This window comes from Protopterus annectens, chromosome 8.part0, assembly GCF_019279795.1.
Source record: "Protopterus annectens isolate FY-2018-M chromosome 8.part0, PAN1.0, whole genome shotgun sequence".
Taxonomy (NCBI): Eukaryota; Metazoa; Chordata; order Ceratodontiformes; family Protopteridae; genus Protopterus; species Protopterus annectens.
Window position 1 is genome coordinate 1,228,326,069 of NC_056741.1, and position 16,063 is coordinate 1,228,342,131.

Sequence of the window (16,063 nt, forward strand, 5' to 3'; positions counted from 1 at the left end):
TACAAGTAACTTTATACGGACTACATTTGTTTATTAGTGGGTACCGTTTCAATAATACTGCTTGGAAACATTAATCTTCTATATGGCAATTTGGTGCAAGTAAAAAAAAAAAAAAAAAAAAAGGAAATTTTTGCCACAAAATTTTTGTAATTAGTTTGTGTGCGCCATGAGATGAAAAAGGCTGAAAAATCGCTGAGGTAGAGCAATGAGGGATAAAGATTACACACAGTTCCAAACTATGTAGGAGCAAAAGGACCAACTTATTTTTCAAATACAAATATTCCATCAAGGCAGGTAACTCCTCACGCGCTACAGAGGGAAGCACTTCTGGGTACAGTGTAGGTGCTAAGAGCAGCACTCACAAAAAAAAGACTAAAACACTATTAAGTTCAAGAACTTTAACCCTACCTCACCTCAGCTAGGGGGACCACTCACATCAAGGTATTAAAGAAAACTAAACTTTTGGAGATGAATAAAAAATGTAAAAAGCAATCTTACTGATAACTGAAAAACATAAGAGGCAATAAATATTTCCAGGTAAAAAGCGATCACTTTCTTAAGCAAACCTTTCAAGAAAATACACAGTCAAAGTTATGCCAATCATCAACAAAATCTGAACAAACAAGGATAAAAGAGTAGCTAGCTTTTAATTATGGAGGACACAACTTTCTAGATGCGTTGTCCAACAGCAGTTAAAGCAAACTGGACCCCATCACCAATTTTTATAAGTACAACTAAACTGAAGTTCAGAAAAATCAATACTAAACATTGCTACAAATTTATTACATTATTGTGTTCAAGTACAAATGAAAAAGTCAGTGATCATCCGTAACGTGAATACAACTAAAAGCACACAAAAAAATGGTACTCCGTGAGTACACGTCAAAATGAAAGTCAATAAAATCTCTGACTATTTTTCTTCTAAACTTAAGACAGACTGATATTGGCTAGCAAGTTTGACTGCTTGGCAAGTTTTAAATCTCCTAATGATGCAGATGCAGACTACTTCTACCCCCACAATAATATAAATTGATCACAAACTGTACTGTTAATTAGAAGTTAAGAATACCCACATCTTTTCTTCTATTTTCTTCCTGATCAAATTAAAAACAAGGTCACTACTGCCCATTTTAAAATGACAGTTACTTTTTTTTTTTTACTGTCAAGATGTATGGTGACATTTGTCCATCTCCAAATACAAGAGATAAATATAAATGCATATTTATAGAATATATATTATATAAAGTGTATAAGAAATGTATAGAGCAGAAAAATATCCTCTCCTCTTTAAATTTATAAAAGCCAATACAGAATCCTGGGAAATAATTCTCTCTCAAAGAGAAAAACTGAATGGCTAGGACTACTTAATGAGAAACACTGCTATATTCAAGTTAGTGTTAATCTCCTTCCTAGAAAAAAAAAAAACACTCCTCATTAAAAGACAGAGGAATATTCCACTCCATGCACTCAAAAGTTCACCATCAAAATTAACAGTGGCTGAATCATGGCAATATACTGGGACTCCTAAACATTTGTAAGCTGACAAGCATGAAAAAGGATTAAGAAAATGGTAATCCAGACATGCATATAGTTCCACTTTTGAAATCCAACACACCTACCAACATGGTGTTCACTTTCTAAAGGCACTTCCAAACGAAACTGTAATCTGAAACATTTCACTACTATGCAGAAAGCTGGGATGCAAATTATCAAGTGTACCCAAGTGAAAAACGAGAAGTTTCTAGATCTAAAACTTTAAGTACAGCAGGCTATATGGAGAAGCTCCACTGTTTACATACTAAAAATAAGGATACCTTAACAGTGGTGTTACTACAGGAAACTTCTGCATGGTAAAATACCACAAAGTCAAGATGCACCCAGTATAAAAAATTGATGATTCAAATGTGGCAAAACAAAGCTTCTTTCACAACTGCTTTTCCTACTAAGTAGGCAAAGGTAATTTTATGCAACTCTCAGCCATAATGAACATGTTCAACAGATCAATAAGGCAACCCTACTGCTAGTTCCAAAAGACTTGCACAGTACAGAAAACAAATTAACAGGAAGTCAAAGACATGTTTCATTCTTTAAGAACAGCCAGGAAAATGTAAATAGTGCTGGAACCCCCCTTCCATCATTTGTAGAAATCACCATTTCATATAGGCAAGTTCACCAGAATGCTTTCACGCTACAACCTCCCCACTAGTTCATCACAGTGCCTCACATTAAAGAGCTACAGTGCCAGAGTTCTCCATTTGTATTTCTAAAATAGATTTCCACTGCTTACACTTTTGTTTACATTTTTTTTACTAAAACAAGGCATGATATAACATGCAGAATTTTCCTTTGTAGTTCATAGGCATCATCCTCTTGGTATGGTATCACCTGAAAGCACCTAACAGTTGTTTCTCCCGAAATACAATGTTGCACAGATAAAATAATGTTCAAACATGAGGATTTTTTTTAAACATATGTATTTAAGTGCCTAAAGGGAAAACAGCACCCAGAAAATTAAATTTTAATCAAATCTTCATGCTATTATTTTTTGGAAATACACTAGTTATTTTGAAGACTACTTGCTTACAGGTAGAACTACACAAGATGACCAATCCACCAATTTAATATGCAGTTATGTATGGGAAAATAGTGTTGTCCTGGACAAAACATGCTCCATTATTTAAGTCAGGAAAATATGAAACAATTGCTCTATTTTAAGACAGGCAGAAGGACAGAAAATTCTGGGTCTCTATGCACTGCAGTACACCCACTGACACAAGTACTTCTAGTCTGCTTTGCACAAATAACCACTACTGTACCTGCAGTACTGACACTTAGGCTGCCAACTTGGTAATTAAAAAGCACAGTTCACTACAGTTCTATTTTTTCCAATTAACTCCATCCAGTAATACTGGTGTTTTCCACAGCCATTATTGAAAGACTTGTCAACAAGTGATAAGTAAAAGCAAGGAAAAGGAGTAGGAAAACATTTTTTTTGTACTGTAATACAGTGATCTAAAAACAGTTTTCAGAACAAAAAATATGCAAGACTACACAGTGTAGACACAAAATAAGCATTAACTACACAATTTGCAAAGTGTTTTCTTGGTGCTAATCACAATGTACTAAACGTGCCCCTCTAGATCCCAGTATAAAGAACTGGAAATTTATATCAGTGCACTGACATCTGTTATATGCCTACTTTTACGGGGAAGGGTAAAATGGAAAACAAACTGACTGGTACTTTGGCACACAGATGAATTTCCTAACAAGGTACAACAGAAATAAAATGTCCATTGCTTTAGATTACATAACATGAACTAGAAAAAAATTAAAAACTTAATTTAGTAATGGATGATATAATCACTGTCAGAACAAGCTATTCCCAAAAGTTATTATTCAGGATTTTTTTTTTTTACAAGAATTAGAAATATTAACTCTAATTTTGTAACTGAAAAGGATAAATACTTCACCCTACAAAATCACTCAGAGTCAAAAAGTCTATACAAATATACAAATTGTTCCGTTGATAACTATGGCAATTTGGGAGTGAGAGAGCAGTGGGAAAATAAGCCTGTACATATAACAAAAATATCTTTACAATAAAAGGTGACAGCATTTATGAAAGTGACCTAAATATTTTATTTGAACAAAACATTTACAAAATGTGGCCCCAAACAAATAATCTTAATATTTCCCACCTTAAATTGTAAATAGAATGAAAAGAATCACAGAGGTGGACTAAAGTTGTGCTACCTGCCACCATTCTAATGCCATCTCTTCAAATAGCTACAGATACTGTCCAGCCCCTACAGTAAATGAAGTACTCCACAATGCAAAAAGGATAGCCTAAAGCATTGAGAACTGAATGAAAAATGGCACCAATGCTAAAGGCTGGTAGCATTTTTCTGAGCTTGTAAAACAATTTATTCCTTTTTGTATTACACCAGTGGCAACATTTCGGTAATATACTGCAGTTAGGCTGACAGAATATCAATGAGGGAAACATACAGCAAAATATATTTCCCAAGCAACCAGCCCCACTTGCTTGCAGCTGCAAGTCACCAATATTAACTCCTTGGATTTGAGCTTGGTACCAGTGTCAACCAAAAAACACTGGTTAATACTGTCAAGCAAGAAAAAACATCAAGTATAAAAATGCCTGTTTGCGTGGGCTGGCTTGGTAAGCTCACATATGCTCCACTGTCTTGTCTAATTTCCCCACAGCTAACATTCCACTTGGGGATATCATCAGTATTCTGAGACACTCTGGATACATCAGGTAACAATAGTTAGTTTTCTTCCTTGTCCCCCCATTACTTTTAATTACAACCTTAATTTCATCCAACAGTATAGAAATTAGAGGCTTTCATACAAAAATCCACTGGCGCCCATGAAAACAAAATTAGGCTACCACACATCCATATATATTTCGACACCCCCCCCCCCTTAGTCTTGAAGCCTTAATGTATCCATCTAGTTAGGAGGAGGAAATGCTGATGTGATGGTGGTGAAGAGCTGGTCAGATAGGCATCTTGCATTCTTCTATAACAATTGGCAAGTGTTCTTCTTCCGACCTCTCTTGGCTTGCAAAGCTGCTCTTGTTGCCATCTCAAAGACCTCTCTGACACCATCCTTTGTTTTGGCAGAGCATTCTAAGTAACCGAAGGCATTAATTCTGTTGGCCATATCACGACCTTCTTCCGGCTTCACTGGTTCCTGAAATTAAATAAAACAAAATCAAACTGTGCTGCTTAAAGGAGAACCACACCCGCAGACTCAAAAGTATGTTTATTTAATTGTGGTTTGATGTTTCCTACATTTTAACACCACTCTGGAACTAATTACAGGTTTCCAAATATTTTTATACATAATTTCTGAGTCTGACCGCATGGGGTCTGGCATCCTGAAGTAATTCTGATTGTCTAGGCCCAAAATGCAGTGCTCATCTGTAAAACGTTGCATCACACAGACCTCTTTGTTCCTGAAGCTCCTGTAACTGCATTGATTTTACATGCATACACTGCTGTCTTTCAGTCAGTTTTAAGTAACATTTTATGCTGTTCAACGACTACTTAAAACACAAACAGTGCAAATGCCACAGAACATACTTTCAAAGTGCTTTTTACTGCTGCTTCAGTTTAGAATGGATAAACTGCATTTTTTTTTGTGAAGCCTGAATTGTACTACTTTGACTCATCTCCCATTCTCCCTCACCTAACTTCCCTAGCTGTCAAAGTGCCAAGGGTAATTTAAGCTGTTGCCTGCTGTGACTGACAGCTCACAGCAGGAAACTTGACTCGTGTACCGTTTCCTTATTATAGTCTTTTCTTTCTGTATGGGTAGGGGAAGGATCAGGGAGCTGCGACATCACAGCATGGGTGGGTTTTTAGGACGGTCATGGTGATGTCAGTTTGGGGAGGGAATTGGCCCAAAAACTATCTGTATGTAGTGAATTGGAGACTGCAGCAAGAGCAGGATAAATTTTTTTTAAAGTGAACCACCACAGTACAGTAAGGTACTGTTCTAGTGGAGAGAAACAGTTAATTTAAAATATTTTAAATGCTGTGCTGTTTAATGGTAAAGTAATTGAGTACAGATGTGTGTGTAACCCCCCCCCCAACAACAGACACTAAAAACACAGGAGGTAACTGCTGCTACTCTCTATCAGAAGGGCAAGACCTGATCCTTTGGATCCAGACATTGAAAATAAACTGGAATTCCAACAAAAACAGGATGAAGTGGGAAGCCTTGTCTATCCCAGAACCTCTTGACACTTAAAATACTAAAATCTGCTGTATCTTAGAGTTGGAAAATACTGTCTAACTTTTAAATTTTCTGTTCTGCTCTTCAAGGGATCACAACTATGGTCCTTTTAAATTTCAAAATGGACGTCACTGCTGCAGCTCTCACTGCCCCCAAATAAAAAAGTACAGTTGTGTACACTTACCATAAATGTAGATGTTCGAGTGTATTCACTGTTGCAGTCATTACATTTGGGTAATCTGCTGGCAGGTTGCCCTCAGTCGGCCTGAATAACAAAATCTTGGGTCCTGCATCGGTTGCGGTCTCTTCTTCCATGACGTCAGGTTATCAGGGGTATAAAAATATGCAGCCAACGCCATTTTATTGTTTTTCTTGCCCCAGATGTCAGGTGCCCCCCCCCCCCCCCAAAATGGGGAGCAAAAAAAAAAAATGTTATATATAAACAGTAAATAGATATAAATGCACTTTTAGAAACATAAACAGACTAACAGTGAATACACTCGAACATCTACAATTATGGTAAGTGTACACAACTGTACTATGTTCTTCGTGTTTCACTGTTGCAGTCATTACATTTGGGTAGAATCCCAAAGCTATGGATGGGAGGCTGGAGCTAAACAGCATTAGGAGCGGCTATAAGGCCCTGCAGAACTGCAGTGGCACAGCCTGCCCTGGATTTGGAGAAGAGAGGCAAATGATAATGCTTTGTGAAGGTATGAACAGAGCTCCAAGTAGCAGAAAGGCTGCTGAAGTAGAGGCAGCCCTGGTGGAATGTGATCTGATCCCCTTGGGCACAGGTTTACCATGGTGCAAGTAGCAGAAACAAATGCAGTGGCTTATCCACTTAGAAGTAGTCTGCTTTGAAATAGCCTTCCCCGCTGACCCTGCAGCAAATGCTACCAGTACTTGCTCAGACTTTCTTAGAGATTTGGTCCTGTTTAAGTAAGATCTTAGTTGTCTGTGTACATCCAATGAATGCAGAATCCGCTCCCCCTTGTTCTGCGGATTTGGGTAAAATGTTGGCAGGTGAATGCTCTGGTTAAGAGCCACACTGGATACCACCTTAGGCATAAAAGAAGGATTGGTCTTGAGGGACACCCTGTCCGGGTAAAATATAATAAAAGGCTCCACTGCCACGAGAGCCTGTAGTTCTGAAACCCTTCTTGCTGAAGTGACTGCCAAGAGAAAAGCTGTTTTCCAAGATAGAAATTTTATAGCAGCAGTAGCTGCTGGTTCAAAAGGAGGCAGGGTGAGTTTTTCCAACGCAAAATTGAGGTCCCATGCAGGAGATTGTGATCTTCTGGGAGACCTTAAATTTTTGGCCCCTCTATGATACTGTTTAAGCAGAGGATGAGAAAAGAGGGGAGGCTCTGTGTTGTAATGAGCCGAGATGGCAGAGGCATGGATTTTTATTGAAGAAAAAGGCCCTTGTCAAGCATCTCAGTCAAATATTGTAAAATCTGAGGAATATTGGGCTTTGCTGTGTCGGTTCCTTGTGCTTGGTTCCAAGCACAGAATCTCTTCCATTTATCAGCATAAGACTTTCTAGTACTAGGCCTACTGGCTTCCAAAATGACATCCATCACAGATTTACTGAGCGGTGTTGTTTGAATAATTAGCTGATCAGCCATGCTGCAAGATTTAGAGTTTGGAGCCGAGTGTGCAGAATTTGATAGTTCTGCTGAGACAGTAGATGAGGTATTTGAGGCAAGTACCATGGAGGAAGCTGAGACATATTCCTTAGTAGTGGGTACCAGTGCTGGCGAGGCCAGACCGGAAAAACTAAGATCATTTTTGGTTTTTCCTGTCTGACTTTTAGTAAGACCTTGGAGAGTAGAGGCAGAGGGGGAAAGGCATAGACTGATGGACTTTTCCAGCTGAAGGATAGGGCATCCACTTTCCACGCGTTTTTATGAGGACTTCTTGTGCAGAATTTGTCCAACTGATAATTTTGGGGAAAGGCAAATAGATCTATGTCTGGGTTCCCCCATTTCTGTGTTAACATGCTGAAGATTTGTGGATCCAGTTTCCATTTGTGCGGGTCCATAAGATTTCTGTTTAGGTCGTCTGCCAGAGTATTTTGCTTTCCTGGCAGAAACTAAGCTTGAAGATGTATTTGGTAAGTCAATGCTGTATTCCACAAGGCCATGGCTAGTCTGCGAAGGGGGTAGGAATGTGTACCCCCCTGCTTGTTTATGTACCACATAAATGTTGTGTTGTCCGTCTTTATCAGTAGTTGTCCTGGATAAAGTAAGTCCTTGAAAGCTGTCGGAGCATTCTGAACAGCTAGCATCTCTTTCTGGTTGATATGCAGATGCATTTGGTTTGGGCTCCATTTGCTCTGAATGCATCTCCCTGCCTGGTGGGCCTCCCAAGCATAGTCTGATGCGTCTGTAGCTAGGGTTTGGGTGGCAGGGGGTAGAGTGAATGACAGTCCCTTGTTTTGGTGACATGTCTGCCCACCAAAGAAACTCCTACTGTAGGCAGGGAATGAGAGGAATTATTGTTTCCAGGCTATGACAATGTTGACTCCATAAACTTTTTAGGTACCAGTGAAGTTTCCTCATATGCAGTCTCTCATATGGAATTAGTAGAATGCAGGATGCCATGACCCCCAAAGCCTGCAAAATTTGTCTTGCAGATAACTGGATTTTTGTTGCCATTTGTTTGAAGTATGTTGTCAGTTGTCTTTGTCTGTCTTTGTTTTTGTCTTTGTTAGTCTGGCGTGGGGTAAGCCATCTGGGCAGTTGTATTCAAGCTTGCACCCAGGAATGTAATTATTTGAGAGGGTACCAGTTGTGATTTCTTTTCGTTTATGGTGTACCCTAGGCATGCTAGAAGCCTTTTTACAAATGCCAGATGTTGAAGAAGAGTGTTCTTGTCCTCTGCTTGAATGAGACAGTTGTCCGGATCAGGATAAATTTGAATGCTTCTTGCCTGGGGAATGCAATCAATTACTGGTGCCAGGCACTTTGTAAAGACCCTGGGCGCAGTCCATAAGCCAAAGGGCAGTGCAGAGAATTGGTAATGCAAAAAACCTGCTTTGAAGCGGAGGTATCTTTTGCAGGACTCCTTTATTGGGATATGCAGGTATGACTCTTAAGTCTAGAGTTACTAACCAAGCATTCCTGCCTAGCATAGGCAGTAGCTGTTGTAAAGTCAGCATCTTGAATTTTGGAATGTCCAGGAACGTGTTCAAAATCGATAAGTCCAGTATTGGATGCCATGAATTGTCTTTTTTGGGTACCAGGAAAAGTCTTAAGAAAAACCTTGTCCTTTTTCCTTTTCTGGTACATGTTGAATAGCTCCCATATCCATGAGGGACAAGATTTGTTTCTGGGTCTCTGCCCACTGGTTTTGTGGTAGATCCGGCCATCCATTTGGAATTGGCAAAGTATGGAAATTAAATCTGTACCCCTGGGATACTACGTTTAATACCCACTTGTACTGGGTAATCAACTGCCAATTTTGAGCATGAAGTGCTAGTTTTTCCCCCAAGGGGACTGCCAAAAGATAAGTGCTTGGTGATGGTAGATGAAAGTCACTGAGACTGCTTACTGCAGGGTTGTGCTTTGTTTCCTCCAGATTTGGAGGTGGAGGAACCCCACTGCTTTGACCTGTAAGAAACCCTGTGATTGGCATCTGGAGCCTTCTGAACGCCTGGATTTGCCTCAAGTGACTCTGTTGGACACAGGAAAGGACCAATTTTTAGTAGGCCAGTGTCTACTGAACCTGGGTGGCTGCACTTGCAAGAAATCTTTTAGTTTGCATAGATTTAGCTTTGTCTTCCATTTTCTTTAAAACCTCTTCTGCCTTATTACCAAACAGAGTATCATGCTGCAAAGGGGTATCCAACAATTTAGCTTTAACACGATCAGGTAGATTTTGCTCCTTGAGCCAGGAGATGCCTTCTAATCACAGATCCAGTAATGGCAGCCCTGCAAGAGGCCTCCAAGGAATCAAAACCACATTGCAAAGTATGCTTTGTAACCTGTTCTGCTGAATGCAATAAATCCTGTAACTCTATTTTCCACACAATCAGAAATCAACATAATTTTCTGTTTCAGTAAGCCCATAACATGCTGTTGATATTTAAGCACATGAAACTGGCAGTTTAAGGCCCTGATTGCCAAGGTTGCAGACGTATAAACCTTCTTTCCCCATCTATCCAGCACCCTGGAATCTCTATCTGAGGGGGTAGGATTTTTGGCTGTAGAGGCCTTCACACCCTTGGGAACCTGGGAAATAATCTCAGGATCAGCAGCAGGATTTTTGAATAGAAATTTGTGGCAGTCAGGAACCCTGCAATATCTGTCTGGCTTATTAGGAGCTGGAGGCAGGGAATCAGGAGCCATGCTCGATTCCGAAAACACATCAATATCCAATACAGGAGGTATTAACTTTTACTGACATCAGTAAGGAGCAAGAAAAAGTTTCCCTAACAGGGTACTTAGCTTTAGTTTGAGGACTTCGGTTCTGAAACTCGAATACGAAAATTTCAGGAGTCGGCCGACCGGCACTTGCAAACTGCTTCTGCTTCGGGCACCACGTGGCAAGAAAGACGGAATAAAATGGCGTCAGCTGCATGTTTTATACCCCTGACATCATGGAAGAAGAGACCGCAACCGATGCAGGACCCAAGACTTTGTTATTCAGGCTGACTGAGGGCAACCTGCCAGCAGATTACCCAAATGTAATGACTGCAACAGTGAAACACGAAGAACATCAGCCACAGTCTCTAAACTAGCCAGACTGCCACCACTTTTGGGCTTTTCTGGGAGTGGGTTGCTACTTTCCCAAAACAAAGATACAAATATGATGCTGTGTAGGGACAGCAGCCTGCACAATGGGTACTTGCGTACTATTGCAACCAGATTTCGTACCTCGCATAATTCATGCTGTTTTCACAAAATGACTATCAGAAAAAAGAAGTTATGTACTCACCATAACGTTCCATCTGAGTAGTTCTACTTCATGTGGGTACCGGATCAGAGCCGGCAAATTCACTAGCATCTGCTCCGAGCTCCAAGCTCCTCCCCTTACCCATACCTCCACTACCTTCCAAACCCCAGATCAAGTTTGCTGACCTTATACTGAGAACCCAACCTGAAGAATACTTCATGACCTAAAAGTGCAGCCAACAGGATATTCATATGATAAGGTCAAGGGGAAGGAAGGAGCGACGGTTGAAGACAAATGAACTACTCAGATGGAACGTTATGCTGAGTACACAACTTCTTTAGCTGAAGTAGTTTACTTCATTTTGTCTTCAACCTGTGGGACAGAGTCCCCAGCTACTAAACTCCTGGGTGTCCCTCATGGAAAGATATTCCAGAGCACCGTGGAACCAAAGGATGCTCTCCTCCTAGAAGTCAAATCCAAATTTGTGGTGAGAAATAAAGGTATGAGATGAGGACCAAGTAGCTGCAGAACAATTATCATCCAATCAGACTTCAGACCAAAAAGCTGCAGAAGTAGCCATTGACCTAGTGGAATGAGCTTTCTCCTGACCTGGAGGAGATGCAGCTTTATCCTTATAGACCTGAAGGATGCACAAGGAAATCCACCTTGCAATAGTGAACTTGGAGATAGGTTTACCCAAAAAGGGTTTAGGGAAGGACACAAACAATTGATCATTTACGGAATTTTTTAGTCTTGTGTAGATAAAATCGTAACTGTCTATGAACATACAACAAGTGGAGTTTGTATTCTATTTTGTTAGCAAAGTCTGGGAAGAAAACAGGTAAGTTAATGGTCTGGTTGATGTTAACTTGTGATGCAACCTTAGGAAGAAAGGACGGATTGGTCCGAAGGGAAACCCTATCTTTACGGAAGATCATATATGGAACTTTAATGGACAAAGCTTGCAGTTCTGAAACCCTTTTAGCAGAGGTGATAGCTACCAGGAATGCTGTTTTCCAAGATAAGAAAAGATCTTTGGTTGCAGCAGGTTCAAAAAGACGGAGCGACCAAAGCTTGAAGAACCATAGTAAGGTCCCATGGAGGAACAGGATCTTAGCCCTGGGGGGGGTCGTAACAGGAAAGTACCTTTGATAAAGGCTTTACACAGTCTGGAAGAGGCCAGGGAGGCAGAATTCTCACCCATGTGAAAATGAGAGATGGTAGCTAATTAAACTTTGATAGTAGAAGAGCTTGCTCCTTGTTGAAAAATATTGGCTAGGAAGTCAAGAATGGCAGAAATAGGAGCCGTGAAAAGGTCTAAACTCCTTTGAGAAGCCCAAAATGAGAAACATTTCCATTTGCTGCGGTAAATCTTCCTGGTTGAAGACTTATGAGCTGCCACCAGAATAGACCTACATGAACAGGATAATCCAGGAGTCCTAGCGATCATGGGAACTGGAGCAGCCAAGCAGTGAGCTTCAAACTGTCCAGGTTCGGATGGGGAACCCCCGATGGGTGTTAAATCAGATCCTGAATGGGATCCAAGATCCAAGGCGGAGCCAGAAGATGAGACCAAAGGAAGGGAAACCACACCTGGTGAGGCCAAAATGGGGGCAATGAGGGTCACTTTGCTCCCCAGTCGACAAGCTTTCTGTATAAACCTCTGAATAAGAGGTACAAGGCGGGGGGCAAACAAAGACCAGGAGGCCAAGCATGGACTAGAGCATCTCTGGGGGACTCCCCCTGTAGGGGGGGTTCAGAGTGAAAAACTCGCTGCACTTCACGTTGCAAGGAGATGCAAAGAGATTGCAGCAAGGCTGACCCCACTCCAGAAAGAGCTGCTCTGCTATTGAATGATTCACAGACCACTCGTAAGGCATCAGAACAATCGGACTTAACCAGGCTGCTAGAATGTTGGACCGTCCCGGAATGTGCATTGCTATGAGAAAGCGACTGGTGGAGATCGGCCATTCTCACACACTCACAGCCTCTAGACAAAGGGGGTAAGAACTGGTCCCTACCTGTTTGTTGACGTACCAGACCACTGACGTCTGATTGAACTGCAATAGTTCCCAGAGGAAGAAAGGCATGAAGGGCCTGCAACACCAAAAGGACCGCCCTCATCTCTAGAACATTTATGTGCAAACTGGCCTCGAGAGGGGACCAGAGGCCTTGGACTGTCCTGCCAAAACAATGGCCCCCCCACCCAAGTTGGGAGGCATCCATGGTCACTGTGGCTTGGACAGGGGCTGGAACAAAAGGTCATCCCTCCAAGATTTCTGGAGAGCACATGCACCACAGAAGGGATGACCAGCAGACTTGACTGAGATGTATTGGGATACGATAATGGGAGTTCCAACAGGGACCAATGTACCGCTAGTGTCCACTGTAGTACTCGCATATGCAACTGGGCGTACGGAAGAAGCATTATGGTCGCTGCCATTGGACCCAAGGCCTTCAACACCGATTCTGCTGAGGTTAGATGAGAATGGTAGATCAGGGAGACATGCATCCTCAGGTTTTGTACTCTCTCCGTGGTCAGGAGGATTTTGCAGTATAGAGTCTATCCTTGCCCCAATGTAGTTTATTCACCTGGACAGGATTTAGAAGTGATTTGGATGCACTGACTGTAATCTCCAATTGAAGAGCAAGCTTTAAGAAATAATCCCTGGTTTGAGAAAGTAGACGCCTAGTGGGAGCAGTGAGGAGCCAATAGTCCAAGTACGGATAGACGTGAATCCCCTGAACCCCTCAGATGAGCTGCTACTACCGCCATCACTTTGGTGAATACCCTGAGGCCTGCGGTGAGACCAAAGGGTAGGGCTCGAAATTGGTAATGATAGACTCTTAGCCGGAAGCGAAGGAACCTTCTGGAGCTTCTGTACATCTTTATGTGATAGCAGGCATACTGGAGGTCTAATGAGCACATCCAGTCGCTCCCATGCAGGTACGGCATGATGGACTGTAGCGTGACCATCCAAAATTTTTCTTTGGCAACTGACAGGTCCAGGGTAGATAGGTCCAGAATGGGCCTCAAGTCTCCCGTTTTCGTTGGCACCAAAAAGAACCTGGAGTAGATGCCCGATCTGGACTGATCTGGGGGAATGGGTTCGATGGCTCGTTTTTCTAGCAGCTTGGAGATTTCCCGTGCTGCTGTCTCCCTTTGCATGGGTGGTATGTCCGGGAGGTGTTTGGGAGGAACCACAAAGGGGATAGAGTATCCTCTGGCTATGATCTGAAGCACCCAGCGGTCTGATGTTACGGACAACCATGCAATGACAATCACCCCCAGACTGCCTTCAGAGAAGAGCAGTCAGGCAATCCCTCAGGGTTGCTGACCGGTCCTGTCCGGGAGAGGTTCTAGAGACCCAAAATTCCTCGGACCCCCCTCTGCCTCTGGGCCGGCATCTATCCTGTCACCCTCTGCTGCTGGGGGAAGAAAAGCCCCGAGTGTCCCAGGAACACTGACTACCGGAAACATCTTCTTTTGCCTTCTCTGATTCCGGGAAAAGGATTTTTGAGGATTTGAGAAGTGGATTCTGATGGTAGACTGTGTCTTCCCATCCTTCTCACTCTGGACTAAAGTTCTCTTTGACGGTCTTACCAAAAAGAGTACAGCCATCAGAAGGGGCGTTGGCAAAAGACATCTTGAAAGGTTCTGAAAACTGACAGTCTGAGCCAGGTGCTGCTCCTCATCGACACGCCGGACCCAGCAGCCCTAGCTGCTCCTTGGGTAGCATGTGAGAGGAGTCACATGGATGTGTTGGAGACTGCTTTTAAAGTGGCCATCCTCGAGCGCGTCTCTGTCCTCCTGTGACATGGACTTAGGGGGGGGACTCAGCCAGTTCCTTCACCAGGTCGCGCTGGAGTCTTGTGACGTGGGCCAGGTGGTTCAGAACCCTGATGGAAAAGGTTGCTGACGCATAAACCCGCTTCCCAAAAGGGTCCATCATCAGAAACTCTCTGACAGGGGGATGAACCAGGGAACTCTCTTGGGCTAGTTCCATTTTTGTGGCTGTTACCACCATAGCGTCTACGGGGGAGCCCTTGTTCCATGCTTGTCTATCTGATGGTGGACTCAAGATCTTATCAGTTCATACATTTGCCAAACATTACAATTTACCTTAATACTCCAGATCCAGAGCAGGTTTTGCTACAGCAGTCCTGCAGGGTATCTTAACTACACCATCCTTTTCTTAGTACCTCCTCCCCCAGATTGGCTATGGTATTCTACCCATATGTTATGACTGCAGATGCATCCTTGAAGGACATAGTACAGTTTTGTACCTACCATAAATGTAGATGTCCGATAGGTATGCATCTGCAGTCAGTTTACCTCCCTCCTTCCCCTCTGTGGTATTCCTAGGTGCTTACCCTCCATTAGCTAGCTGGGGATCTATTGTGGTGTATTTGTTTGTATATATATATATATATATATATATATATATATATATATATAGATATATGTATATATATATATATATATATATATATATATATAGATATATGTATATATATAGATATATATATATATATATATATATATATATAGATATATATATATATATATATATATATAGATATATATATATATATATAGATATATATATATATATATATATATATATATATATATATATATATATATATATATAGATATATATAGATATATATAGATATATATAGATATATATAGATATATATATAGATATATATATATATATATATATATATATATATATATATATATATATATATATATATATATATATATATATATATATATATATATATATATATATATATATATATATATAATTTATTGCATTCCTCCAAATTTGGCCTTCCTAGAGGGCACCTGGCATCTGGGGCAAGAAACACTGTGGAAAATGGCGTCGGCTGATGCTTTTATACCCCAGATGCTCTGACGTCAGGGAAAGTGCGACATCAGCCGAGGCCAGACCCAGACTTTGGAATCCGGCCGACCGAAGGACTGCCTGAGGCAGGACAACCCCATATGTTATGACTGCAGATGCATACCTATCGGACATCTACATTTATGGTAGGTACAAAACTGTACTTTTTCACTCCTTCCCACCATAAAGTGCGAGGCTGTTACCTTCAACCACGTTGGAAATGCTCCCCTGTATTTCGTTCCTTTTGTTTCGCTACCCTCCATGTACCGTGCTGGTCTGACTACCATGCATTCTTATGTATAGGGGCACAAGGTTTATTAGGTTTACCTTTATAACTGCGATTTGCAGAAGGGCGAACTGCACATACCCAAAAGGCAGTCTGCAAGATATAAAAATGCCAAATGGGAAAAGGTGTGAATGTGCAATGAGAAAATGCACAAGTGAGATTCGCTCATTGCACATTTGATATTCAGGGACGGATT

General features: G+C 41.4%; 1 protein-coding gene across 1 annotated transcript in view; it reads right to left on the reverse strand.

Moving 5' to 3' along the window:
* Nucleotides 1-630: 630 nt before the first annotated feature.
* Nucleotides 631-16,063, reverse strand: part of LOC122809323 (transforming protein RhoA) — a 637,733-nt gene continuing 622,300 nt past the window's right edge. The window contains exon 5 of the mRNA XM_044080724.1: nt 631-4,716. Within this exon, the coding sequence (XP_043936659.1) occupies nt 4,543-4,716 (174 nt within the window). The 3' untranslated portion in view covers nt 631-4,542. The remainder of the gene's footprint in view (nt 4,717-16,063) is intronic.